This window comes from Phaenicophaeus curvirostris, chromosome 1 (genome assembly GCF_032191515.1).
Source record: "Phaenicophaeus curvirostris isolate KB17595 chromosome 1, BPBGC_Pcur_1.0, whole genome shotgun sequence".
In the NCBI taxonomy this organism is placed as follows: Eukaryota; Metazoa; Chordata; class Aves; order Cuculiformes; family Cuculidae; genus Phaenicophaeus; species Phaenicophaeus curvirostris.
Genome location: NC_091392.1, coordinates 117,162,582 through 117,190,065, shown reverse-complemented (window position 1 = coordinate 117,190,065; position 27,484 = coordinate 117,162,582). Strand labels below are relative to the sequence as shown.

General features: G+C 44.1%; 1 protein-coding gene across 3 annotated transcripts in view; it reads left to right on the top strand.

The window, feature by feature from the left end:
- Positions 1-16,398, top strand: part of LOC138728771 (cystathionine beta-synthase-like protein) — a 29,047-nt gene extending 12,649 nt beyond the window's left edge. For 2 of the 3 annotated variants that reach the window (XM_069872387.1, XM_069872395.1), the window contains exons 7-18: positions 499-633; positions 1,188-1,257; positions 4,062-4,153; positions 5,023-5,148; positions 5,798-5,882; positions 6,085-6,190; positions 6,982-7,056; positions 7,882-8,016; positions 8,926-9,034; positions 10,168-10,197; positions 12,779-12,863; positions 14,442-16,398. In XM_069872387.1, the coding sequence (XP_069728488.1) occupies positions 499-633; positions 1,188-1,257; positions 4,062-4,153; positions 5,023-5,148; positions 5,798-5,882; positions 6,085-6,190; positions 6,982-7,056; positions 7,882-8,016; positions 8,926-9,034; positions 10,168-10,197; positions 12,779-12,863; positions 14,442-14,551 (1,158 nt within the window). In that variant the 3' untranslated portion in view covers positions 14,552-16,398. The remainder of the gene's footprint in view (positions 1-498; positions 634-1,187; positions 1,258-4,061; positions 4,154-5,022; positions 5,149-5,797; positions 5,883-6,084; positions 6,191-6,981; positions 7,057-7,881; positions 8,017-8,925; positions 9,035-10,167; positions 10,198-12,778; positions 12,864-14,441) is intronic. The other variant, XM_069872401.1, reaches the window with a different exon arrangement.
- Positions 16,399-27,484: the final 11,086 nt, after the last annotated feature.

Here is a 27,484-nt window from a genome sequence, read left to right as displayed (position 1 = left end):
GTGCCACGCAGCACCAAGGGCCTCCCCTCTGAAGCCAGGCTTTGCTTTAATACAGTGTCAAACTTCCTTGCCCTCATAATATTTAGTGGTACATAGGCCCTGGAGAATCTTATTTGCTGCCTGCATCCAAAGGAATAGGAAAATATACATAATTTGCACTTACACATAAAATACTGGACTGTAGCACTAGGAGTGCGGAGCATACGTGACTGGCATGAGAGAAGATGCTGTTTTGCCTGAATGAGACTTGTCAATATGTTGTAATAGTCCCTACAGTGTTGAAGGCCTGGAGTAGAGGCAGGAATTTGACATCTAGCTTTCCAAGTAAGTCCTAATTGAGACATTAAGAATATGAACTCATGGCTTAGGGATGCTGTGCAGCTGGGGTGAAGGAGAACTTTTAAGGAAGCTGTTACAGACCAAATAAATTCTTTTCCCTGCAAGTCTTTGCACTGGGAGAACGGTTTTGGGCTTTTTGATCACCTTTATTTGTTACAGGTGGATGTTCTGAGAGCTCTGGGTGCTGAGATTGTGAGGACCCCAACTACTGCCAGATTTGATTCTCCTGAATCTCATGTGGGAGTAGCATGGAGACTGAAAAATGAAATCCCCAATGCGCATATATTAGACCAGGTAAGTACCAAAGTGTCAGAGGTGCAGACATAGTGTGGGAGGAAGTATTGCATCTGTCATCCTTAGTGTCCTTGGTTGACTGTTCAACAGCCTAGGCTGTTGTGTCTCTGGAGGAAAAGATGTCCCAGGCCTGGGAGCTGTAGCTAAGCTGTCACCACACTGTAGGGTAGCAAGCTTTTATAGTCACTGGAGGGCAGCAACGAGCCTGTATTTGCAGAAACTGCAAAACGTGGGTGGCTTTCCACTGAATTTTCAGCCCTGGACAGATGAATAGGTACAAAGGTCATGTTCTTAAAAGAAACTGTTCCACAAACAGGACGGATTTTGACACTGGGGGGTGCTGTCACCTTAGAGCTGCTCTTAGGTCACTTAGGAAGGTTCTGCCTCCCCTTAGGCATTCTGCCTAGGTACAGATGCAAGGAAGCAGCCTGGAAAGAGTATATGTAGGTGTTGTGGGGCTTGGGAGAACGTTTCTTATGTTCTCTAAATGGCTCACAATGTGAATTTTGTTGTCTTTATAGTCTACTGAATGGCTATTCTGTCTTTCAATATAGTACCGCAATGCCAGCAACCCCCTAACACACTATGACACCACAGCTGAAGAGATCCTGCAGCAGTGTGATGGTATGTATGCTTTCCTACTAACCACCTCCTCAGTGACTCCTTAGTATGCTCTTATTGTTATGTACTTGAAGAATGGGAACTAAGGTGTCTGAGAAATGCAAGGCATTTTGATACAGCAAATCCCATATGTTGTGTATCATTAGAGAATTAATTTATTTCAGTAGTCATAGCAATGATTTTTTTCCCATTAAAGAGGGTGCTTTGTTTTTTAGATTTGTCTGCTTGTGACCAGGTGGAGAAAGCAATGATGCTTAAGTTGTCGTTCTCTTTTTAAAAAAGGCATAGCTAGAGTGGCATGAAAGAACAGAGTTACTTTCTTACAAATACAGACTCTTATAATCACAGTATTGTTTAGGTTGGAAAAGACCTTTAACATCACAGAGTCTGACCAAACCTAGTACTGCCAAGTCACACTAAATCATGTCACTAAGCACTTTCTTTATGTATCTTTTTAGTGCCCCCCAGGGATGGTGACTCAACTGCTTCCCTGGGCAGCCTGTGCCAGTGCTTGACAACCCTTTCAGTGGAGTGCTTTTTCCCAATACTTAGTCTAAATCTCCCCTGCTGCAACTTGGGACCATTTCCTCTCATCCTATCACTTCTTACTTGGGAGAAGCTACCAACACTCACCTCTCTAGAGACGATGAAGCTGGTGAAGGGGCTGGAGAACAAGTCTTACGAGGAACGTCTGAGAGAGCTGGGATTGTTTAGCCTGGAGAAGAGGAGGCTGAGGGGAGACCTCACTGCTCTCTACAACTACCTGAAAGGAGGTTGTAGAGAGGAGGGAGCTGGCCTCTTCTCCCAAGTGACAGGGGACAGAACAAGAGGGAATGGCCTCAAGCTCTTCCAGGGGAGGTTCAGGCTTGACATCAGGAAAAAATTTTTCACAGTAAGGGTCATTGGGCACTGGCAGAGGCTGCCCAGGGAGGTGGTTGAGTCACCTTCCCTGGAGATGTTTAAAGGACGGGTAGATGAGGTGCTCAGGAGCATGGTTTACTGATTAATAAGAATGGTTGGACTCAATAATCTTGTGGGTCTTTTCCAACCTACTGATTCTATGATTCTACAACCTCCTTCCAAGTAGTTGTAGGGAGAGATAAGGTCTCCCCTCAGCCTCCTTTTCTCCAAACTTAACCCTAGTTCCCTCAGTTGCTTCTCATAAGAGTTGGTCTCTAGGCTCTTCACCAGCTTTGTTGTTCTTCTTTGAACATGCTCCAATAGCTCAATGTCTGTCTTTCAGTGAGGGGTCCAAAACCAAACACAGTATTTGAGGTGTGACCTCACCATCACAGAGTACAGGGGGACAATCACTTCCATATTCCTGCTGGCCACACTGTTTCTGACACAAACCAGGTTGCTGTTGGCCTTCGTGGCCACCTGGGCCACTGCTGGCTGATGTTCAGCTGGCTGTTTACCAGCATGTAAATGTTTTTCAACAGGCAGTTTTCAGCCACTCTTCCCCAAGCCTATAGCATTGCATGGGGTTGTTGTGACCCAGGTGCAAGACCTGACACTTAGGTATCTCTTACATGCTCACACCAAATACTCGATTACACTGGAAGCTTCTTCACTTAAGAGTCCTCAGGAGTACAAACTGCTCTGTTTTGCTGTTGGCCGCAGTATGACCTGTTTACTCTGCAGGGCTTGCACGTTTGAGTACCACAAGTGACTGAGCTGTGGTAGTGGAGAGCTTTAGCAGGGCTAACTTGCCCAGTGGAGGAACTGGTTTGAGAGCTGTTGGAGGCGTTCAGTATGATGCTCTAGGTGACCATGCAGGCCCTTGGAGTCTTATAGGAGGCTACTGATCTGCCTCATCACGGAATCACCAGGTTGGAAAAGACCGACTGGATCATCGAGTCCAACCATTCCTATCAAATACTAAATCATGCCCCTCAGCATTATAAAACAGTATGATTTCTGATGGGGTGCTTTAAGAAAATTAGCTATTGAATTTCTTTTTGCTAAAATGAGGACCATGTGAAAGGTGTTCTTCCTCCCAGTCTCCCCAAGTAACTCTAGCTGTTCAGAGGATTTGGCTTGTCTTTGTTGCAAACTTTAAGTTTGAGTTAAAATGAGTATACTTTAGCCAACTGCCATCCTACAGAGTCTAGGTGAGTTCTAGCTTTAGGCTTCTCTTTTGTATTAACTTTTTCTCATAGTCCAGTCACTGTTCAGTTATTACTGAGCTTATACCTTTGCTTGGCAGGTTGTTAAACTTACAATGTTAATTATTTTGTTTTTGTGAGTTGGAGTGTGTATTTTTTTATTAACAAAGCTATCAGATGGATGCACCATGGAAACTGTAGGGAGTGGCAGAAGAATGAACTATTGCATCTGCCCTCACTGAGTGCTCATGACCAAAATTGTATTTTTTCACATGAAAATAAGAGAGTACTTGTGTTGACAGTTCTCTCAATGGGTGTCTATCCTGTGTTACTCATTCAGTAAATTAACTAATCTAACAGGGAGCTCATTCTAAGTTAAAGAATGTATTATCTACATCAGCAAATACAGTAACGGGAGAACTACAGGTGTAAGTGGTATGGGCCACTCCCAGCTCTGCCCAAAGTACCACAAACTGATGCTTTGCTAGGCCACTGGATGGACATTTCTAAACCATTGTTGAAGTAAATGGGGATTGAGCAAGGTGGTGTCAAGGTAGGTCTTGTAACACAGCCCTTGAGAAACAAAGAGCCTTATCTTGCTGACTTTTTATTAAAAGAAATTTTGTACTTATGTGTGTTTTTAATTCATCATTCTGGGGGAGAGTTCACAACTGCCTTCTCTCTCTCACCTTTGAACAGGAAAAATAGACATGCTGGTGGCTACGGCTGGCACAGGAGGTACTATCACTGGCATCTCCAGAAAGCTAAAGGAGAAGTGTCCAGGCTGCAAAGTAAGTGGCAAGTCTAAAGCATTTCTACTTAGCAGAGTGAACCTCAAACTACTCCACTAAGGAGAAATCACATCCCATTCCTTGCAAGTCTGCCCTGGGTCTCTATGGAAAGTGCTTGGATGCTCTCAGTTAGAAGGTAGTTCTGAGCAGCAAAAAAATGTTCAGGTGGTATGAAATCATTGTGCTCTGGTCTTGCTGATAACCAGAGTTCTAGTTTGGCTCAGGAGATGAAAGCTGGCTCTATGTTCCCTTCATGGGACATCTGAGAAACTTCCTTCTCTGCCTACTGCAGCCTTCTGTTTCCTCTGTGAATGCCTTCACTAACTTGTGTGGAGCTACTGAGGTTTAACCATGTGAAGTTTTCTCTGCACACACCAACTTGTGTATCCACTCCACCTGTGTGCTGTGCTAACTTCCTCACAGAAGTTAGTATTGTGTTTCAATACTGAGTATTTTCCTGTATAGGAGGGGAGTGGTAAACGGTAACTTACATTTTGTGCCAAGTGTAAGCGGATATTGGCTGTATTGATGCCTGACTTGTAAAGGACGACAGTCTTGCTTTGGGGAAACCCTGTCATCTAAAGCAAACAAAACCCATGTAGAACAAGTGGTACCACTTTACTTAGTGTCCACAGCCTGAGGAGACAGGGTGCGTTGCCAAGGGGCTAGAAGTAGTAAAACATTTTGCTCACAGGCGAGATGAACGTTGCCAGGAAGAAATGACTGGGAGACTGGGCTGTTAGTTAGCTTGGCTGTCTGTGCAGCCAGTCTGACACCAACAGCTGTAATGAGGCTAGTGCTCATGAGTAAATAGCTGTGTTCTCGAAAGTAGTGTGTCATGGTAGTCAAAGTGGAAACTGCTTCTCCAGATTATAGGTGTTGATCCTGAAGGCTCCATCCTTGCTACACCAGAAGAACTGAACAAGACTGACAAGACAATGTATGAAGTGGAAGGAATCGGATATGATTTTGTCCCCACAGTGTTGGATAGATCTGTAAGTCATGCGTCTTGGTTTACTGCCCTTTGCTCTCTGTTGGGATGCAGAAATGAGGTGAAAGGTGGAGGAAAAAAACTTGTGGAAATACTTATTTGAGCTGAAAGGGAAGGGCTAGCAGACAGGACTATTCTTGTTCTTTCCATCAGCAGAAGCAGTCTTTGGAAAGCTTTGTACTGGCCACATTTTACAAAGCTAGGTGGAATGATGTGAGCAGATAACATTTTACTAAAATATGGTACTTGCTTTTTTATTTAATTATAAAAAATAAACAAACCACCAAGCAACAGATAAAAAAAACCCCAAAACCGTGAAAAACCCAGCCCAGGCTATGTCCTCAGCAGAGCCTGTATCTCCCTGGGAAGCCCTTCAGGATGTGAGGGAACTGTGTGCTCTCTGTGGCTGTCCCACAACAGCCTGTTGTCACAGTGAGGTTTCAATAAGAAGCCTGTTGTGCTAATGTGATGGTCTTGCTTTAGCAAAAAAAAAAACCTCATGCAATTAGCATTTGGGGGATGCAAATCCAGGCACATGGCTCAGCAGGGCAGCTGTTAACTCTAAGCACGGGTTGAATTCACACTAGGCGTGTTGCTCTCCTAGCCTCCTCATTTAAATAGACCCCTGCTTCTGTCTTCCTGCCCCTTCCCAGACAGTGGACCAGTGGTACAAGAGCAATGATGAGGAGTCATTTGCTTTAGCACGCATGCTGATCCGAGAAGAAGGACTGCTGTGTGGTAAGAGCACATACAAATCCTCTGGGTTTCTCTGAATAGCGTGTGGGAGGCTGAAGCCTTGTGTAGGTCAGGAAGACCTCCTTCCACTTCAGAAGCTATTTTCTTCACCCTAGCCTTCTCTACTATCTCTTCTCTTTCTTTCTTTCTTTCTTTCTCATTTCACTTAGTTTGACAGTTTTGCCTCTTACCTGTGTTTTGGCAGGTGGCAGCTCTGGCAGTGCCATGTCTGTAGCTGTGAAAGCAGCCAAAGAGCTGAAGGAAGGTCAGCGCTGTGTTGTTATCCTCCCTGACTCTGTCAGGAACTACATGTAAGGACCTGCTTGTTTTCTTTCGGGGAGATGGGCAAGGCAGTCCCTCCAGCCTCCTTACAGCAGTGGCAGGTTGAATATGTGTTTCTTATAGCACTTGCTTACCAAAGAAAGGAATGCATTTGGGGCGCAACTTCAGAGGTATCTTGAAAGCGTCTGACATGGAATAGAAAGGACCTTAGCCCTCTGAAAGCTGAGCTCCTCCTGTGGTGTGTGACCATTGCCAGTCAGCATCTTTCACAGCAAAAGCCTTGCTTTCACCGATTTATTTATTTGGGTATTATCCCATTCCTGGAAGGGTCCACAGCAGAGCACAGCACCTACTGTAGCAGCAGCCAGTGTTGGGGTGAGCTTACAGGTAGAATTGTGAGGGTTTTGAGCTGTGCCGAGAGGTTTGTCTTGTACTGCATTGAAACATATCCCAAAACGTGATGATTTTAGCCATGTTTCCTGACTTGTGTTGCATCCAACACAATACAAGACAACTAGAAACTGCAAACAGAACTTATCTGAGTACAAGTTGGCATTTCTTCATTCCAGACTGTCTCTATTGTGTTGCAAGGTACTGATGTAATTGAAACTGTTTCCTACAATGTTTGTTTTCCTTCTCAATGAGTGTTTCTTCTCAGTATCTGTGGCTGGTAAGCTTGGATGGCAAATGGCAGTGTATTTTCAGTTAAACTTCAGTTGTTAGTGGTAGTTAGCTGTAAACAGTTGCTCCTATGTGCTATTAGGCTTGCAGTCAGATGTTCAGCCTGCTAATGAGCTTACCTCTCCGCGATGCTTTCCAGGTCCAAGTTCTTGAGTGACAAATGGATGATTCAGAAAGGGTTCATGAAAGAAGAATACCTTGTCAAAAAACCTTGGTAAGCATGTCAGATCTGTATAGATTTTTGTGAGTCTATTCAATTGACTTTATGGCAGTTGCTAATTTGAAGATCAATTTACATTGCTTCCTTTGATTTAGCTAATCTTTTGTGCTATTGTGTTGATTAATAGCTGCAATTATAAATCAAATTTGATTAAACGAGTTGACTTCCTTTGAGTTGAATAGCAGCAGAAGAAGGCTTGGTAATGAGGAGTAGTGGTTGAGTCACCATCCCTGGAGGTGTTTAAAAGACAGGTAGATGAAGTGGTCGGGGACATGGTTTAGTGGCAGATAGGAATGGTTGGACTCGATGATCCAAGAGATCTTTTCCAGCCTGGTGATTCTATGATTCTATGATTTTTTTTATTTTTTTTAATGAAAAGTCTTGTATCTGAAATTGAAAAATAGTATACAGAGAACTCCTCTGAAATCAGTTCTTTAGTGCAAAGCACTGCACATCTGCATAAGTGGAGGGGACTCTTCCTTAAATTGTTACCTTTAATGGCTGGCTCTTTGAGTTGGAACGCAAAGTTCTCTAAGATATAAACAATGAAACTGGGAAGATGAGTGCTCTCCACTAACTGTCTCTAATCCTGGAAAGTAGATGAAACGAGGAATAGGGTTTCATTCTTAAAGCCTTCTTAAGCTTTCTGCTGTTGGGGAGAGAACTTGAAAGCCTTGAAGCTTTCCTGATTCTGGATGAGTCCTGACTCATCCTGCAGCCTTTTGTTATTCTCATAGTGTTGAAGGCCATTGTACATTAGGAACTGTTTTCATACTTTCTGTAAAACTTGCATGGACTTTGTTTTTATTTCATCCCTAGGTGGTGGAACATCAGTGTTCAGGAACTAAGTCTCTCTGCCCCCCTGACTGTGCTTCCCTCTGTTACCTGTGCAAAGACTGTTGAAATTCTCCGGGAGAAGGGATTCGACCAGGTACCAGTTGTTGATGAATCTGGGTATGTCCACATATATCACTATTCATCCAAATGTATCACTGCCTTCACCAGGTCTCAAGGGGTGTCTTTTAAATGCTTACTAGAAGTATAATATCTTCTCACTTATTGTTCTTCCATTATAGTAACAGTTCAGAAATGTTACCTTAAGCACACCGGTGCTGGACTTAATCTATTGTCATGACTGCCCTGCATTTTGCATAACAAGCTTATAATGATTATTATGTGTCTCTGCAGGATATTTTTTTTAAACAATAGTTATTTAACTTAAAGCAAAACCTCATATTTAAAACAAAAAAACCTCCAAACCTACCCGTCTCTGTCACAGTTTTCACCCACTTTTTTCAGAATACTGCATTATAGTGCAATGTTGTAGTGGCCTCTAGAAACTAGGGTGTCAGCAGCAAGCTGGTATGTGGTATTTCCTTGTAGGTCTCCTGTAGGACAGGCTGGATAATGCAGAGTTGTTCAATTACTCTCCAGTTAGTGTTGACTCAAGGGATTAATTGTTGCAGGTCCCTGCAACATCCTTGCAGGGAGAAGAGGAATGAGGCAAGCATCTCTCTGGCCCTGTCACATCTTCCAGAAGGAGAGACAAGGGCATAAACCAATGAGGTGTGCTTTTCAAAAGCTCTCTCAGATTCAGAGAAGTTCTCTAGTTGCAAGAACTAGAGATCCAAAGAGCCTGGTGCTCAGAAGGGCCAGGCACCCACAGCACCTGCTGATTCTGTTTGTCTCCAGAATTTCTGAGGACTTGGATTCCTGCAGAGACAGAGAATCCAGGTATACCTTTAATAATGATGCTTTATACCATGAAGCAGATGAACAGCTGGCTGAATGGCTACCTTTATCTAAGGGAACACCTGAGTTTTTTGTGTTGTTTAGTCCTATCTTCTCTCTTTTCTTCCCCAGGGTGATTTTGGGCATGGTTACCCTGGGTAACATGCTTTCTTCACTGCTTGCTGGAAAAGTTCAGCCTTCTGATGAAGTCAGCAAAGTAATCTACAAGCAATTTAAACAGGTAAGCAGGTATATTCTACAATTCCTATTTCTCTGGTTTAAAGTACTGCTGTAGGTATCCTAACACTACATGGCATCAGGCTGGGTAAGATTTACCTGGAACCATACAGAGCAGCTGCTATTGAATAGGGATCGGAGAATCATAGAATGTTGTGTGTTGGAAGGGACACACAAAGATCATTGAGTCCAGCTCCTGTCCCTGCACAGGACAATCCCAACCATTCACTCTGTATCTGAGGGTGTTGTCCAAATGCTTCTGGAATATTGCCAGGCTTGGTGATGACTGCTTCCCTGGGGAGCTGTTCCAGTGCTCCAACACCCTCTGGGTGAAGAACCTTTTCCTGAAATCCCTCCCCAGGCACATCTTCCTGCCATTCCCTCAGGTCCTATCGTTGATCACCAGAGAGAAGAGATCAGTGTCTGCTCCTTCTCCTCCCCTTGTAAGGAAGCTGGAGACTATGAGGTCTCCCCTCAGTCTCCTCTTCTCCAGGCTGAAGTGACATTAGCTGCTCCTCATATGGCTTCCCTTAAATCCTGTCTTGGGTCACTCAATAGCACCCGGGTTTGTTTTGTATCTCTCTATTGTGCTGTTCCATTACTTCAACAAGCTTTTTTCTAGCATGCTTGTTCTTTTTATCCTTCTCCAAAACCCAAGCACAAACTTGTGGCTCTCCAGGGGAGAGATGTTGAAACAGCTCTTCAAAATTTCTGTCTCAGCTGAAAACAAGCAACTGTTTGCTTTTTGTATCAGATGCTTCCCTGAAACAGGGAGACAATTGCTGAAAGCTGGTATAATCGAGATAGGTGAATTTTAATGTTGGCCAGTTTCACCTGTCCATCCAATGTGATGTGCCAAGATACTACAACTTCCCAGCTGTATGGGTGCTCTTCTAAAATGTGTTGTTGCTATTGCTTTGCTTTACTTGCAGAAAAAGGATTTTGTTTTCAACATAGAATGCTCGGCTTAACTTTCATCAGGCTGTTAATTTCAGCAGTGTCTCGTAGTAGATGAAATGCCGTATTCCAGAAGTATGTGTAATGCTTCCATGCAACCTATAAACTACCAAGTCCCTGAGGTTGAGAAAGGGTGCTAATTCTTTATAGACGAATGTAAATATATTTTTTCCTTCCCAGACAGATAATCAAGCATCAGGTGGAGGTGTGGTGCGTAACAAAACTACTTAGTTCATGTTTTCCCTCACTTGAACACTGTAAGAGTTTCTGGCTCTGGTGGTGTGCAATCATTTCTGTAGCTACACTGGTGTTAGCTGTAGTAGTGGATTCTCTGTGCTTCTGAGGTTGTGGCTTTTTTCCATAGACATCTTGGAGTTTCTTGTGCTTCTTCAGGGAAGAACAGCTTGACCATTTCTTTTCTTTTTAGTTCTGACTTTCTTCTTGGTGGAGGGTAGAAGAGGAGCAAGACAAGCGGTGGTATTGCTAGCATGCTAACCAAAAGCATCATTCATTGGATATTTTACATTTTAATTGATGGAGAAACATGGTTAAATGCACATAACCTCAGAAGTATTGTAGATTTTGCTTTCTTACCACTTTAGTCAAGCTTATTCAGTTTGTTTACTGGCAAAATTGGGAAAATGGATCATCTGTGTCACTGAAATTACTTAGAATATTCTACAGTTAAGGTCTGTACCATGGCATGCATCAGTAAATGGCCAGCTTAGCCTGTGACTACCAAAGCAAAGCTTTTTTTTTTGGCAACACAGGAAACTTTCTTTGATATGATCATCACGGTTATTTTGTAGTGATCTCGTAGAATGGAAGATTACTGGTTATAGCTTTTTTTCAAGTTGCGAGTAGGATAGCACTCTAGGGCTTTGAAACGGTAGCCGCAGGACAATTTGCCAATCCAAACAAGCACCGTGTGTTAGTGGAGAGGAGGACCATTCTTGTGGAGTCAAATGCTGGTTCCAGTGGTTTGGGATCCCTTTACCCCTTTTTTTCCCCAAAGATCTTTGCCTCAACTACTATAATCTATTAGGCACAGTGCAGACGTGCACTTAGCAGAACTCTTGTCTGCCTTTCCCAGAAAATAGGGCTGGGACATGGTCTGGTCTCTGGCACTTGCTTGTTACTATACCTACTGTTTGTTAGGCTCTTCCCTGGTGTCATTTTTAGTTAGTGTCCTACACCATTGAACACTTTGCTAAACAATGCAAGGCCTGGCGTCCCCAGCATCCCCAGTGGACCAGAGCCTACTTCTGGGGAAGGAGAGAATTGAGTTGTAAGGCCAAGAGCAGTGCCGTGTTACTTGCCTTTAGAGCCAAACAAGCAGTCCCAGTCATGAAGTACAGTAGCATGTGCATAGGCTGATTGCCTTAAAGAGTTAGTAGGTTCAAAAAAAAATGCCTAAATGCAGGAAAACTCATGGGCAAAATTTTCAGGAAACTTGAATGAGCAGTAGTGAGACAGGTGAAAACTCTGTAGTTCTGTTAAATTTCCATTAAGCGTTCCAGAACACATTTATGTCTTCATGGTTCTCCTTGTGCTGCATATGGCCTGCTTGTTCTGGTTATCTTTAGCCTACCTGGTCCCTGAAAATGGATCTATTTATTATACACAACCAGATGACAGAGGCTCTACCCCACAAAACTCACTGAAGCTTAAGTTCAAAAGTGAGTTTTTGGACATATATTTGCAAGTGCTTGTTGGTGGTGCTGACTTAATGCTGATTGTGGCAGTAGGGCCAGATTTCTCCCTGCCCTTTGCTTGACCCACAAGCTTGAGGATTGATGCTTCAGTAGCCACTATAGCCTGCTGGTCCTTTAAGCACGGGCTGCTGGGAATCCTTTTGATCTCTTCTAACTTGCAGCATGGAGACCAGAGCTCGGTGTTCCAGGGCAGCCCAGCTGTTCCTGCTGTGGCATTTGTTCCTCCATCACAAGCTGAGCTCACTGCAGGATAAAGGCTTTTTAAATCTGCAGTGCGAGACTTTACTTTGCTGTGAATTCCTTTAATGAAAGTATGTCAGATGATGGCCGCTGCCATTACCTGACAAGAGTCTCCTGCGTAACAGACCTGTTACTGCTGCTCAATTTTTCTAACACGTGTAGGAAGAACAGTTTCATGCATTCTTACCAATGGTTCTAGTGGATGAATAGTTAAGTGCTTCAGAAGTATCTGTATTTCTGCAGAGTCAAAAGAGTGCTTTCTTATTTAGTCTTAGCAAAGTTGAACATCACTAAAAATGAATTGTTAATTCTCAGTTCCTTGATTTGCACCGGAATACAGCGTTAGCTGACCAATCTTCACCCTTGGTTTTGTTTTTGGCTTGTTGGGGCTTTGCTCTTCCCCTGCTGCATTTGTAGACTGTCTTCACTTCTAGAATGATTTGCAGCCTGATTCACTCTTCCTAGTCTTGCTAGAGTAAAATCACAAGGTATAATAAGTTTTATGATAACTTCTTCTGTTAGACATGTGGAACACTTGACCTTCTTCCATCTTTAACATTTTTCAGTTATTCAGTATGTTCCACATATACATTATGTTTACAGAATCGAAATGAATGACAGAATTAATAACTTCATGTAGTGCTTCAATTTTTTGTTCTGTTTTATTGGAAATTGGAAACAAAACTGATCTTTTAAGCTGGCCTTGATTGTTAGCATTTTACAATACTTCAGATGGGAGCAGTATATAAATGCTGATGTGCTGTTTTTAATACTGCACAGAGTATATGGGGATTATCAACTATTACACATTTTAAGTTTTGTAATTCTCTCCTCAGATTAACCTGAAAGACAACTTGGGGAAACTCTCTCATATCCTGGAAATAGACCACTTTGCTCTAGTGGTTCATGAACAAATTCAATGTGAGTATGATGTGCCTTGTAAGATGCAATCTTTGAGTGGTAACAAGAAGCAAATACAAGCGTGAGTGTGTTAACAAGTTCTGAAGAAGCTATATCCTCTTTCTGTGCCTGTAACTGTGTGCTAATAACACTTGGACACTAGCAGTAATTCTTGTGAAGTAAATGTTAAATCCATTAGTAACCTTGCATACTGTAATGTACCCGCTTTTGGAGCGAGATACTTCTCAGAACTGAGAGCCTGAGCCTAGGCCATGGTGCAATAGCTTTGTTAGTAGCAGTGAGCCAATAAATAAGCTCCAGCAGTGCAAGTGATGATGAGCTTCTTCCTACTCCTGTTATACAACTTCTGCAGTTCCATCGCAGTGAGCATTCTGGGTTACTGCACTTTTTTGCCTTTCTAAAGCAAAACCTTTATTGCAACTTCATAAAGATTAGTAAGATCTAGATGTTGGCACTGGCATCACTGCCTCAAGACAGCTTAATATTTCTTTCTACTGTTTGTTTTGTTTAAACTAGCTTCCTTCTCTTCACTTGATGCTTTCCCTCCAAACTCTGCTCTTAATCTTCTCAAAACTCTTTACACTGCCTTCTTTATGAACTTGTATATATTCCTTGTAGCAGGTTACTCACAAAATTACAAACACTGAGAAACTAAACTAAAACCAATATAAAGACTCAACAGATAAATTTATTTGATGTCTCTCTCAATTACAACTGTAAATGAAGAATAATCATAAAATTCAGGCTGATTCACCATAAGGATGTGCTCTTGAATCTGTGCTGACAATCTATAAACCTAGAGTCTCAGTGGAAGCCTGCAATGAAACAGAGATCGAATAAGTCAGAAGTCCAGGACAACCCAGCTGGCTGAACAAACTGAATATATAAATAGTCTAAACATCTCAATAGGGCCAGACTTTTAGAATCAGACCATAGATAGAGGGATAAAGGTAATTTGGCCACTTGGTTCCCAGGTCTAAGGCTTACGCTTACAATGAAAAATCACCTGAACTCATGCTCTCAATGCAGCAATGATTAGATGGTGACTTAAGTTTTTTTGGATATAGATGGGAAAATGTTGTATTGTGATTTTTATACTAATGCTGTATTTGGCAGGGGTGTAAGACAATGGTAGTGTCACATCTCCTCCTCTAGTGGCCCCTGGTTCAAACAGGATAATATCAGCTTGCAGTGGTTTCAGGTAGAGTCACAGAAAATAATGTACAAGGGAAACATTGTATAACTAGAATTTGGTCTGAATTTTCATGTCAAGAAAAAATCTGGAGTACTTTTATCCTTCCTTCCATAATGTTTCAGTTCTTGTATCCCTTTTGTTGAGAAGCCTTTCTGAAATGAAAATTCTTGCTTCTTCCTGTGTGGCTGTTAGTCAAGATGCTATTTGGGTTCCTCCTCAATGTACAAGGGTCACCCGTGATAACCAGCTCCACTAACAGGCCCTGACATGTGGAGCTGGGTTGGTTTGGCACTTGCCTTTGCAAACTGTGCCACTAAAACCAAGTGGGATGGTGTGATTTTTGTGCCCCCTAAAGACAGAGTGTCCTCTTTGTTTCCGTGTAGATAATTCTGACGGTTCCTCCAGCAAGCGGCAAATGGTGTTTGGCATCGTTACGGCCATCGACCTCCTTAACTTTGTGACTGCACGAGAACGGGAAAGAAAGTCCAACTGAAGTCGTGTAGTGATGCGGAGCCTCTTCAAAAACATTTTGCAATCTCCAACAAAGAATCAGGTTTATTTCTTATGTAGAATGGTCTGTTCTTAGGGTGTTTGGGGTTTTTTTTTTCCAAATTCTCAAAATAAGCAGTTAGCTATCCCGGTGTCGGTTATACAGCCAGTGCATTTTGCTCTATTGCACAGCTTCTAGGGACTTGTTTCTTAATCAGGTTACACAATTTTTCTTATCAAGACAATTTTATTTTTTTACCTACATATATATATATGTAAAAATATTGCCTAAATTAACTGGTGTATTCCTTGTTATATCTGAAGTCTAGCTTTAAAAAACATTGTTTCAGATTCATAAAACTTGTTGAAATAAGGAGTTACTGAAGCAGAGGCCCAAGAGCTCTGGGAAGTTTTGGATTTTTTTTTTGTGCAAGAGTGGTTAGGTAATACCTCTGTGGAGACAAAAATGGGACTGGAGCATGGAGAGAAGAAAAGAGGGTTTCCCTTTTGGTGACAGTGTAAAACAAGAGGAAATCCTGAGGGCTGGAATTGAGGCTTGTTTCAGCCAACTGCTCTGAGGAAAAACTTACTTGAGTGGAAGTCTGACAGTGAAGTGACAAACTAGTGACTATGGTACACCAGCTTTCACTGTGAAGACAGACCTTTCTTTTTTCTGATTGTACCCTGGTAACTAAACAAAAGTGAAAAGACTAAGAAAAAAAAAAAAGTAAAATCAAGCCTCTTGCCTGGAGGTTTTTGAAAAATCATGCTGTTTTGTCTGGTACCTTCCCTTCACCTCCTTACATTCTTTTTTGTCTTTACGTACTTCTTTTTACGCCTGTTTTAGAAGAGCTAAAGGTTATCTGTCAAGAGCTGTAACCTCTTTCAAGCCCTGTTCGAGTGCTGCTACACTGTATCGCCTTATTCCAGAAGGGAAAAAAACCCACTATTAATTGAATTTACTGTAGCCAGGCTTTGGAAGTAACTGGCAAACATGGTCTGGACTGGTACTGTCAAGTACAATGGGCAGTCGGTATGTGCAGCTTTGCTGTTTCACTGCTTCTGTAACTCTGGATTCTTCTGTAATGTTTGACTTGTGTGACTGTGGCGCAGTTGGGCACTAGAAGCCCCATCCCTGTACTGCTGTGCTTAGGCTACTGTTGGCTCTTAGTTGTAATAAGTGGAACCACCCAGTTGTTAGAGGAGAAAAGTAGCTGTTCTTCATAAAGTCTGCTCTAATAGTCTTCTGACTGACCTTCTGCCAAGAATAAAGTTTTCAATCAGCAAGAGTTGAGTCAGCTAAGAAAACAAAGGGGTTATGTAAAAACCATGATTACTACCTCCTGTATATAGCACCTTACTGGCCTCCCTGTGGCAGGGGAATTTGATGTATGTTTTGGAAGGAAAGATGTGGTAGAAGCCAACCTGCCCCATGTCAGGGCTGAGCAAAGAACATCAAACAGAGTATTTTCAGTTGTGCGGTGGGTGATGCTGGCCTGGAGGAGGGAGACAAGAGCTCAAAGCCAAAGAACTGACACTAGTGATAGTGTCTACCTGCCAGCAGCATGACAGCCAGATTTGTTTTCTAGCTGCTTCTCTCTCCCCTTAAGTTTGTGAATGTTAAGGACTTTGTTGCAAAACTCAGGCTGATTTCTGATAACTTAAATGCTGTGCTGGGGAATGCTATATTTATTCTGCCCTTGCTTAGTTTATTTCCTTAGACATTGGCTGTCCCTTCAGATTAGGTCTGTAACTGAAGTAACTTGGCCCATGCTTCCCTTAAACTATGCTTTAACCATTAAATTCATACCCTTCTTTAAGATTTAAAACTGCTTTTTTTCCAAGGATTTGGAATAAGCTACTATAGAGTCTAAATATGTACAACTTCAATAATGATTGGTTCTAAAGGACGGTTGATTTTTTTTAAATTGTTTTCACCCTTATGCTGCTCAGTGATTCATTTCTTGCTGTTGCCTCTCACTGTAGCTACTGACTAGTGGAAAGCTGAACTAGTGTGAGTATCAAATGTGTGTGCCTGTGTGTTCAAGGCACTGCTTTCAAATCTGTATTAGCTTTCATAGGCTGAACGGCTCTGTCTCACCTCTGCTGCTTGGTAAAGCCTAATAACTCATCTTTCAAACTGTATTTTTGAGCTGCTTCCCAAGGGGTCATAAGTAACTTTGCACAGTTAAAGGTACAGTCTTTATCTTAGCGCTTTTTACATCCTTGATGTTTCTTAAGTGTGGAGAGTCTCTAAATGGTCAGTCGTACTCCTTGAGACATTAGTATTTCAGCCAAGCTTCTAAGCTCCTTTCCCAATATTTCAAATTCTGAAGTCTGATATATTTTCACATCTATTCTTAATTTATAGGGAAGGCTGAGTGACTTATTTCTTTGATTACTTGTATTTTCACTGTATCCTTTGATTCTCACACTTGTAAAAACCTGCATACTTCAGTGGATGCTACAAATGGAAGTGTTTGCTACAATCATAGCCATTGCTGCTGCTTAATTTTGATATTACCATTGTTCTTGAAAATTTACTTTGCTCTGATTATTTTTTTCCCCATTTTCCCTTTGACCTTCTCTGGCAGCAGCAGGGAGGGGGTGCTTAAGTAGTTGGTTTTTTCCCCTTTTCATGTCTGTAAAACCTTCATGCCCCAGCCTAACTAATTTGAGCAAGAAAGATGAGGAGGGTAGAGGCAGGCTTGCAAAGCTGCTTTTCACAGCAGCAGTACAAGAGAAGTTAGAGTTGGGGCAGCAGCAGATTAACAGGTAACTTTACCCGTGGCACAGAGAAAAGTGTCAAGATTTTAATTTGGGTTTTTAAGTTTACTATTCATACATTTATCTCTGTAGCACTGTGAAAACAGGTAGTATTGCCAACTAAGAAAGGAGTGGTTAGAGCTGGTAGGGAGGAGGAGCTGTGAATCAAAAGCAATCCAAGTGGAAGCTAAAGGATCCAGAGAAATCTTCCTGTGCCACTCTGCCTGTGTGATTTAAGAGTAGGAGCTGTCTCCTGATCTGTGCTGGCCCAAGGAAGAAAAGGTGGCCACCAGCCGCTCTTATTCATAGTAGCGGCCCCGATTGACCAGAGGAATGGGGGAAATGGATGGAGTTGCTGAATGACTGAAACTTTACTGTGCTCTTTCCTGCAGTAGGGATGAAGGCAGCAAAGAGAAGAGGACAGGGAATCCTGCAGGGTTGAAGTTCCTGTAATGAAAAAAAGCTTGTGAGCTTTTCTGTGTGTGTGAAAGTGTTTACTAGCCCTATCCTGGTTAGTAGAGGTAGGGCTGTATTAATGCTCAACTCATCTCTCTGTTTCAAATACCGTGAGGACCAAGAATGTAACTGCAGTTTGTTTGGTCTTTTAGCCTGAAATTCAAGTCCAGAACTTGAACAGAACTATGTTTTTCCTGAAATGGGTGCCTGCATTTTCTATTCACCTGCACTGTTTATGCAAGTGCTGACTAAGCCTGAAAACTATTTTGCACATGGATATTTATATCAACTACTCTGCTTTTGTTTGTTATTGTAGGAGAATATCAGTCCTTTTGGTTTAATGTTGGCTCTGCAAAAATACTTTTATTTTTGTACCTGAAGGCAATTATCAAGTAAAAACTGTATAATATTTTGCAAGCAGTTATCAGGCAATGTCTTAAGGATCATTTTGAAGTTGTTGCATGCAGTGTTATTTCCAGCTTCTTGCACAAGCTGTGGCTGACTCCAGAACTCTGTCCAGCTGAGCTTCCTCTAAGCAGCCAGACCAGTCTCATCTGCCCATCAAGCTCATCACTAACGGTTTCTGAACTTGCTGTTATGAATTTCACACAACACGCGCACTGCCAGGAGTTGCCTAGCATTGCCACTGCCTTCCAGCAGCCTTTCTTACTGGGTAGTGTCAGCACACTGCCGCGACAAAGGGAAGACTTCTCATGCTGTAACAATCCGGGAAAAATCAATACTATGCGCCATATTTATTGCACAAATGTTCACAAATGTACAATATAAAGAGTTCAATAAAAGCTGTTTGATTGCAGAATGTCTCTGCGTGTTTTTAAGGACAGCTGAAAGTGTATTAGACTGTAAACTGAGACATTATCAGCGGCAGAAGGCCTCTTGCTTTCAGTGTGTGGTCTGCAGTGCTCTGCAGCTGTTTGCAGAGAGGCACGGGTATGGCAGGACTGTGGGTGAGCCAGCCTCACCTTCTGCTTCTTGTGGCTGGCTTTAATACACTCCCGGTGTTTCTATTTGTGGTAGGAAAAGAAGGATATAGAGCTGGGTAGGGCTCAGATGCCACTGGTGAAGTTCCTACAGTGGCAGTTACCTGTGTGGTCGGTTGGATAGGTATTTCCAAATAAATTCATGGGGTATGGGCCACCTTGTGTTGCTGTGAGAAGGCGACATCTTATGGGAATTATGGTGAAGCTATAATGATAAGAAGTGGATGAATTCAAGTGAGGTGTATGGGTGTTGTTCTTTGGGTAAGGATCAGCTGGTAGAAACCAAAGTGGTTAGTTGTGTGGCTATGCATCTGTGCTGCTTCTCGGCATTGTGATTAATTGCTCAAGTTAAACCAGGGTGAAGTTGATTTATATCTGCTGGGCAAGCAAGTAAACTCCTACATTCTTGGGTTTTTTGGTCCCTATTTCCTTAGATGGGACAGTCCTTGCTGTCCAAATAGCTCAAGACACTGTCAGCCAGTATCACCGGGACCTTATTCCATCTCGCAAACACGTGGGGGAAGGCTGGTGGGTGAAGAAGTGCAGAGGGGGCTTCCTCTGCCTGCCTCAGGAGCTTGGGGTAGTCCTGTGGGAGGCTCTGGAGTGACTCCAGAGAAGAGCAATGAAGCTGATGAGTGGGCTGGAGAACAGGCCTTATGAGGAACAGCTGAGAGAGCTGGGGTTGTTTAGCCTGGAGAAGAGGAGGCTGAGAGGAGACCTCATTGCTCTCTACAACTACCTGAAAGGAGGTTGTGGAGAGGAGGGAGCTGCCTCTTCTCCCAGGTGACAGGGGACGGGACAAGAGGGAATGGCCTTAAGCTCCGCCAGGGGAGGTTTAGGCTGAACATTAGGAAAATAATTTTCATGGAAAGGGTCATTGGGTATTGGGAGAGGCTGCCCAGGGAGGTGGTTGAGTCACCTCCCCTGGAGGTGTTTAAGGGATGGGTGGATGAGGCGCTGAGGGACATGGGTTAGTGATTGATAGGAATGGTTGGACTCGATGATCCGGTGGGTCTTTTCCAACCTGGTGATTCTATGATTCTACAATTCCTTGCTGGCTCACTTGCCTGCACTCCAGATTTTCTTACAGGTTCATCTACCTCCTAACCCAGTCCTCTACCCTCAGCTTCATCTTCTCACTCCTGATCGTCTCCAGCAGCACGGAGTGACTGGCGTAATCACTAAATGATGCACGAAACTTCCTTTACCTTAGGTGTACTTTTCATGTGATCGGTTAAAACGCTGCATTTGCCAGCAGCAATTGCAGATCATTACCTTACCTTTACCTTTTGGCAGTCTCCTCTGAGGCAAAAAGGATCCTGATATCACAGTCTGATAGGCAGAAGGCCAGTGTTGCTCCCAAGCTCACCTGTACAATGAAAGACCGTTCCAGCAGAAAGGCCAAAGGCTAACCAGGCACAGGGAACAGCAGGCAGCGTGTGGGATCAAGTTCCACGTGCCAGCAGGCTAGAGGCATGCTTACCCCAGCTGTGGCTTCTGCTCTGTGCGCTGCGGTCCCAAAGAAGGAGCTGAACCACTTAAAACACCCTAGTGAGGTAGAGCAGGGGTGGGATTAGCCGGTGCAGTTTCGAAGAGAAACACTCATGTCCCAAGGATGCCCTGTTAGGAGGAGCCCCCAGGTTCCAGCGTTTCAAGCAGGTGACGGCGCATGCCTTTTTTTTTTTACTTTTGCAGAAGGAGGCAAGACCTTTCCCAACTGCGGAGGCGCTGCCTAACCGCACTGCTAGGACTGAACTAACCCTAGCTGTGGATGTGCCCCTCCTCATCGGTCACCGGCACAGGGAAAATTACTGAGTACAATCTGCTGTACTGGCTCTGGAGATAAACGGAGGACTTCAGTCCAGAAAGCTACCTTACAAAAGCAATAAATTCCCTTTTGGAAAAAACCCACAACCCAACCCAAGCCACAGTTGTGTGGCTGATGGAACTGCCACTACCTTTTGCCACTGCAAGGTAAAGACAGATGTGTTCGAGCTTTGCCATCTAGCCTGCTGGGGCCCCAGATTGGCCTCAGAGCTGCCCTAGCTCAGCACAGTGGACTGCATTGTATACCACATCCCCTGAAATGCAGCTCCTCATGCGTCCCCCGCCCCTTACCTTGTTAGTGAAATCAATTTTCTGGTTTGTTTCTTCCTTCGGCGTCCGTAATGGAGGGGACAACGTATGATATGGTTGGACTCGATCCAGTGGGTCTCTTCCAACCTGGTTATTCTATGATTCTATGATATGGATTGGGCGACAGGGAGGTCTGCAGGCAAAGGTTGCTCAGTTGGGTTCGGCTGCTGCGTCAAACAGTGGATCCTGCAAAGCAGGACTGTCCCTGTGCCTTCCTCAGGGACGGGGGAACAGGGGGAGAGCCGTATGTCATGGCTACATTCAGCTACTGCTTTGTTTGGTGTCAAATGCCTCCAGCTGTAGTGCTGGAGAACGGTGAGCGAGGTGAGAACCTGCAGGACCTGACCTATGATGTGGCAGTTAGAAGAGCAGCCCACTCACCTGCGCACCTCCGCCTTAGTCTTAAGGAAAAAAATCTACCCCTATTTAGGGGCAAAGCCAAGCGCTGTTTACACCGCAGGTTGCACTAGTCTTTCAGTAGCTAAAAATCATAGAATCATAGAATAACCAGGTTGGAAGAGACCCACCTGATCATCGAGTCCAACCATTCCTATCAATCACTAAACCATGCCCCTCAGCACCTCGTCCACCCGTGCCTTAAACACCTCCAGGTAAGGTGACTCAACCACCTCCCTGGGCAGCCTGTTCCAGTGCCCAATGACCCTTTCTGTGAAGAATTTTTTCCTAATGTCCAGCCTAAACCTCCCCTGGCGGAGCTTGAGGCCATAATACACCACAGCTTCTTTAAACAAGTGCACCCTCCTCTTTCACACCTGCCAGCTTTCTGCCTTTGAAAAGTCACTACCTCTTCTAGTGGTAACTGGCTGGATTTTCCTGCTCAGACAAACAGGGCAAGCGACCCGCATGTGTTGACTGCCCCTGTATTTCCTGCACAGTGTGGTATGTAACAGACACCTCACATCCACAGGGGAAACAGGAGTGAAAGCACTGTGCTGATTCACAGTGAGGCAGCTGCCTTTTGGACTCATCAGGATATGGGAATGCACTGATCAGCCCCATGGGGCAAGCACGATGGATCTATCCTGTTGAAGGATGGGAAACCCAGTGTGTTTGGAGCTGCTCATACCTCAGTTTCCTTACAGTGTCTTCCTAAGAAAACCTAGCAAGTCTGCTCTTCCTGCCTGTCTCTGGAGCAAAGAATCATAGAATGGTTTGGGTTGGGAGGGACCTTAAAGATCATCTAGTTCCAACCCCCCTGCCATGGGCAGGAACACCTCCCAGTGGATCAGGCTGCTCAAGGCCCCATCCAGCCTGGCCTCGAACACCTCCAGGGATGGGGATAGCTCTCTCTACAGCCACCAGCAGTAGAAGTGCCGTCAAAGGAGGCGCATCAGATTCATTGAAAACGTCTATGGGTTGTACAAGCAAGTGCTGACCTCTGCTGTGGTGGGTGGGTGTGAATGGCTTCAACACAGTAACAGAAGTGTAGTTTTTCTAACCCATTTCTGCCTTGGACTGGGACAGGCTCAGGCCAGTGCACCTTACACTGAGTGCCTCACTCCCTCGTACAGGTCCTTGCCAAGGTGAGGCTAGTCATGAAATGCAGTGCTGCTCAGAAGCATCAATGGTGTCTAGCCAAGAGCAATTATATTTCTTATCTGTTTTTGGTAAGACTCAAATTATGGGAAGGAGTACTTAATAAAATTTCTAGTTTGGGGACATGGCATATGTCGTGTTTCAGCTGGAGTAGTTTTGCACTAAAATAAGGCTTTTACACCAAGTGTGTTGAAGAGGTGAAAAATAGGTTAGCAAGTAACATCCTCCTTTTTTTCCCAGTTTACCCATGTAATTCAGATAGTGGGTTTTATCACCTGTATTCCAACTCGCAGTCCCATTCAGCTTCACCAGCAGCAGCTTTAACCCTATGTCTTCAAAGCAAAGTGGTTTTCTCTGATGACCAAAAATAAACCAAGGGCCAAGGAAAACCTGTTCTGCCCTAAATTATCTGCTCAGCCTTCCTAGAAAATTGCAAACCCTTCTTTTCCTGACATCCTATTGAGCCCTATTTTGGAGCTTCAACTGCTTTGACAAAGCCATTTTGACTATTAAATTACATGGGAGGAAAAAATATGGACTTCTTCCAGCTTGGTACGACAGAATTAGGAACAGTTTAAAACTGGTTTATTCTCTTCTAGGAGAAAAATTCATCAGGGAGTGGGGTGGTGTGGCTGGCTCTGTGGTCATGAAAAATCTCTCCTCCTGAGCTACTAGAGGTAAAAAGAGTGTTGTGTTCCTTCTGACCTCACCGAGGTGAGTACTGTGAAAACATCTAAGCGAAGAGTCTTTTTGATGACACTTTAAAAGCAGAGGCGCTGTGCGTGGGAATAAACTCTCCCATCACACCTTCTTGTGAAAGCCACGAGCCATCCCAGTGCTCTTGGCTGCATCCATCACTCCCTGTGCCTCCCTCTCTTTTTATGGCCAGCTGGCCGGTTCTCTCCAGCTGTTTATTCCTGGCCTGAGGATGCTGCTGTTTCGTCAGCAGGATCCTGCAAGGCAAAAGCCGCAATAAAGTACAGGGCAGTGCAAGCCTGCTGCGGGATAAACAGCTGTGCAATGTGCTCTCGTGTGTTTTTTCCAGCTTAGTAACGCTTCGATACAAGCACTGCAGGACAGCAAGGTAAGATTAGGTAGCCACGGGACACATTTTTATTATGTGCCCGGGCTGTGAGGTGCCTGGTGTATCTGTGTGGAGTGGAAGCACAACAAGGCTGCCAGCACAGATCCCAGTCAGCCCCCCATGGACCAGTTCCTCCTCTGCTCTTAACCCAGGCACAGACGAAGCAGGCAAAATGGTTGGATTCCTTGATAGCAACGGTTGGACTCGGTGATCCAGTGGGTCTTTTCCAACCTGGTGATTCTATGATTCTATGAAAACCATGTTAAAATATCTGCTGCCCTCACCTGCTGTGGGGAGAAGCATGTGTGCTCCTGTGTGTGTGCCTGTGTGGCTAATGATGCCTGCCAGAGTCAGGCTGCAGAGCAGCTCTGCAGGTGGTGGTTGTGGGCAAATTCCTTGAGCACTTTGATCAAATCTATCTAATAACTTCTACTTTGCCCCAAAAAAGAGCATGGGGAAATTTTTTCCAAGTCCCTGAAATTGTCATTTATGTTTTTTCTGAAGAAAATGTTTCATTAAAAAAGAAACTTGTTAAGCCAAGTATTCTATTTCAAAATAATCTTCTGTCCCTCCAAGTGCCCATTCATATCTCTGTTTCATTTTAGGCTGAAAAGATCTCCATTTGGTCACTGAAGGGAAGAAACTTCTTTTTTACTGTGTCTTCGTTTTGAGCAGGTGCTGCGTCAGGAGGTGGTCAGGAAGGGGTGGCTGGGTTATTCTATAACCCCAATGTCCAGAAAACACAGTCCTCGCTGGGGTTAGGGTTATTTGCAGCCTCTTTATGAGAGACCTGCATGCTCTGTGTCACATCAGATAGCCTGCAAGACATTTCTGCAGCGGATTACCTCTGGCAATGTTTTCCAGAGAGTTCGTTTATTGCAAAAAGACCAAAGGTAATGTCATTCTTGTGCTAATACCTACAACAGTCATGTCTTTGAAAGGTTTAATTCCAAAATAAGCATTCCAATAAGCCTTATTCTGGCCCGGTCACCTGAATGGCGGTGAAGTTTCCTTTGTGACTGTGTTTTGGGAGGGCATGGACCCAGCCGAGGTCAGGCAGCTCTGTGCACTGCTCCGGCTGTGGGAAGGAGTGAGGGAAGGAGGGACCAGAATTCCCATGAGCTCTTCTTCTTCCAATAAATCTGCACCTAGGTAATTTCCTAATTGCTCATCCAGAGTTTGAGAATCACCGCAGAGCAGAAGCTGTTTGCTGGTCTCAGACAATTTAATAGTAAAGCAGTTGCATGAGGAGCTAGCATGAGAAAAGGGATGTTTAGGGCTGGAGGTGGTACAGAGACTAACCCTAGGTTCCTGGAGTCCATATCAGACAGCACCTAACGTAACACGTCATTTCTGTCACTGTTTATGCCTGATTCAGCAAGGCACATGCTGACAAAGAAGAGCAGAGTTTAAGCAGCAGGTTAAGGATAAGACACAAAATCAGATCAGAAACAAAATTCTATAACCACCACAAAATTGCTGGAGGATGGGTTGAGAGCACTTCTGAAGATCAGTATGAATTAAGAAGAACAATAAATTGCTTATCAGTTTTTCTGTACCCCAACCATTATTGTCAGAGAGCGATCAGGTACTGGGCATAATTAGGTGTAGGGCAGGATCCAATCAGCGTCCCTCCACAGAGTGCTTACTGCTGCTCATTGGTGTCCCCAGCCACCAGGCACATATAAGCTCAGTGCAGGAGCACAGTGAAAGCACTCGGCTGATATCCTGAAGGTGGTAAGTATGGCTTATCTATTACTGAACACACTGCTTTTCCAACGGCAGGCGGCATGGGAGCCGTGCCTACTAACCAGGCAACTCTGTTGTCATGGAGAGTTTAGAAAAGAGGAAGAACCTGGTAGCCTCTGGTTCTCAGGCTGTTCAAAGGTTGGCTTTGATCTGGGGAACATCTGTGCTTGCATCAAGATCTGAATAAATCTGAAAACTGAGGAGATTCTGGCTTTATGCTATGAGGTCAGTTGGGTGATGGAGTGGGTTGCCTGGAAAGCTTGTGCAGTCTCTGTTCTTGGAGGATTTCAAGACCCAAGAGGAAAAAGCCCTAAGCAACCTGGTCTGAAATTAGTGTTGATCCAGCTTTGAGCAGGAGGCTGTCCTGGGGACCTCCTGAGGTCTCTTCCAGCCTTGGTTGCTCTGTGAACCTGTTAAACCGATGTTGCATGTCTGGCTCAGTGACATAAATACCATTTCTTTAAAACAAGTCAAGAAAATGGAATTTTGCTTCCAATGGTGCAAGTTCATAGCTAACTCTCTCTGCCCCATTGAGTTCATTTTATTTTCCCTCAGTCTACTTAATAAGCGTCTTGATTTTCTTCCTTTTGAAGTTATCAGTGCAGTCTGATAATTTAATAATTGCAATCTCCTATCTGCAAAGTACTCTATAAACACTAGCCTATGCTCTTTGTCTTATGTTTTCAGTAAGTGACAGCAGCTGCAGAATCGCATGTTAGTACGCTCTGCCTCTTGGCGTGCCTCCCAGCTCCAGTGGATATTTCCATTTACCCTTTGTCCAGTCTTGTGCCGTCTCAAGCTTCTCTAGTTAGGAGAGAATAACGGGGCCATTACAAGACACCTACAATAGTTCAGATGTATTTGACGCCTGATTGGATGATAGTTGAAGCTTCAGGCAGGAGTTAGAAGGATTATTAGGATGTAGGTAAGAGTTTTGGTAATTGAAAGAGGATACATCTTTGCTTTGTGTTGTAAGGTGACTTGAAACTGCAGTGGAGTCAGCATGGGGAGATGTTTGCAGCAGACATTGCTCCTCTCAGCCGTCCTTGTCTGCAGTCAGACTGTCCACAGTGGCCCCATGCTCCTTTCATCCTGCACTTCCCACCCAGCCTGTGTGGTCGTGGGATGGAACTGCTGAGAACATCGGCAGGAAAGTGCCGTGTTCATGTTGTGTCAAGATCTCCAAAAGATGGGAAGGTCAGATCCTTCCCATCCTTTGGTACCATTTCAGGTCATCAGCTGTTTCACATAAATGTTATTGGCATTCTTACAGTTCAGCCAGTTTTTAAGGTTACCTTCAGAGTCAGAGTGGTTTTGGACTTCAATATGAATCCAGACCTAGGGCACAGTGGTGCAGAGATGGTTTCAGATGTCTGGATACAGTCATCTGTGCAGTCCTGCAGCACCATGCCAGGAATTAACCAACTTTTGAGGAGATATGTGAGAAATCCTCCATCAGAGATGAACGTAGATGTTAACCCAGCCAAGGTGCAGGTCTTCTTTCTGTGTTCTTTGGGCCTCTAGAAAATGTGTCTGTATTCACTTTGGTTGGGTGAACAAATGAAACCCCACTCTGTCCAGATTCTTATATTGGATGATAAGGGAACTGAACACAAAGAGCAGAAGGCAACTTTATTTCAGAAGGTGGAAAGCCAGTAATGTTCTTCCCTCTGTGCACCAGCCACATCCAGCCTCTGACACTTGATTTAGTGAAGTGGCTTGGGGGCTGCTGCCCTAAAGCGAAAGTGCAAATTCCCACCTGGAGGGGGGCAGCAGCACTGGAACCTCTCTGGCAATCCTCATACCTTGATGTCGCTCCTGCTGCTGCCTCGTGGGGAGAGATGGGGCACAGGCAGCACGTCCATACAGCTGGGTCTGGAGGGGAGAGGAGACTTGTGCGGGGCTCCGCAGCTGGTGTTGGCCTCCCTCAAGGCTGGCACTGTCCGTGACAGGGAGCCACGCGTTGGCAGAGAGCAAAAAGACCCACAAAAGCAGCCCTAGCATTTCAGCTCCTCTCTTTTCATCCCACTGCAAAATGGTGATGAGCATCATCAGAAAATAAAAAGGAAAAAAAATACTAATAAAATGTAGTTTGCCAGCATTTTGGTTGGTAACCAGTGACCTCAGTTGTGAAAGCAAGATAACTACCTCTGATACACTCCAGCTTATCTCTTCTTTACCCACAAGT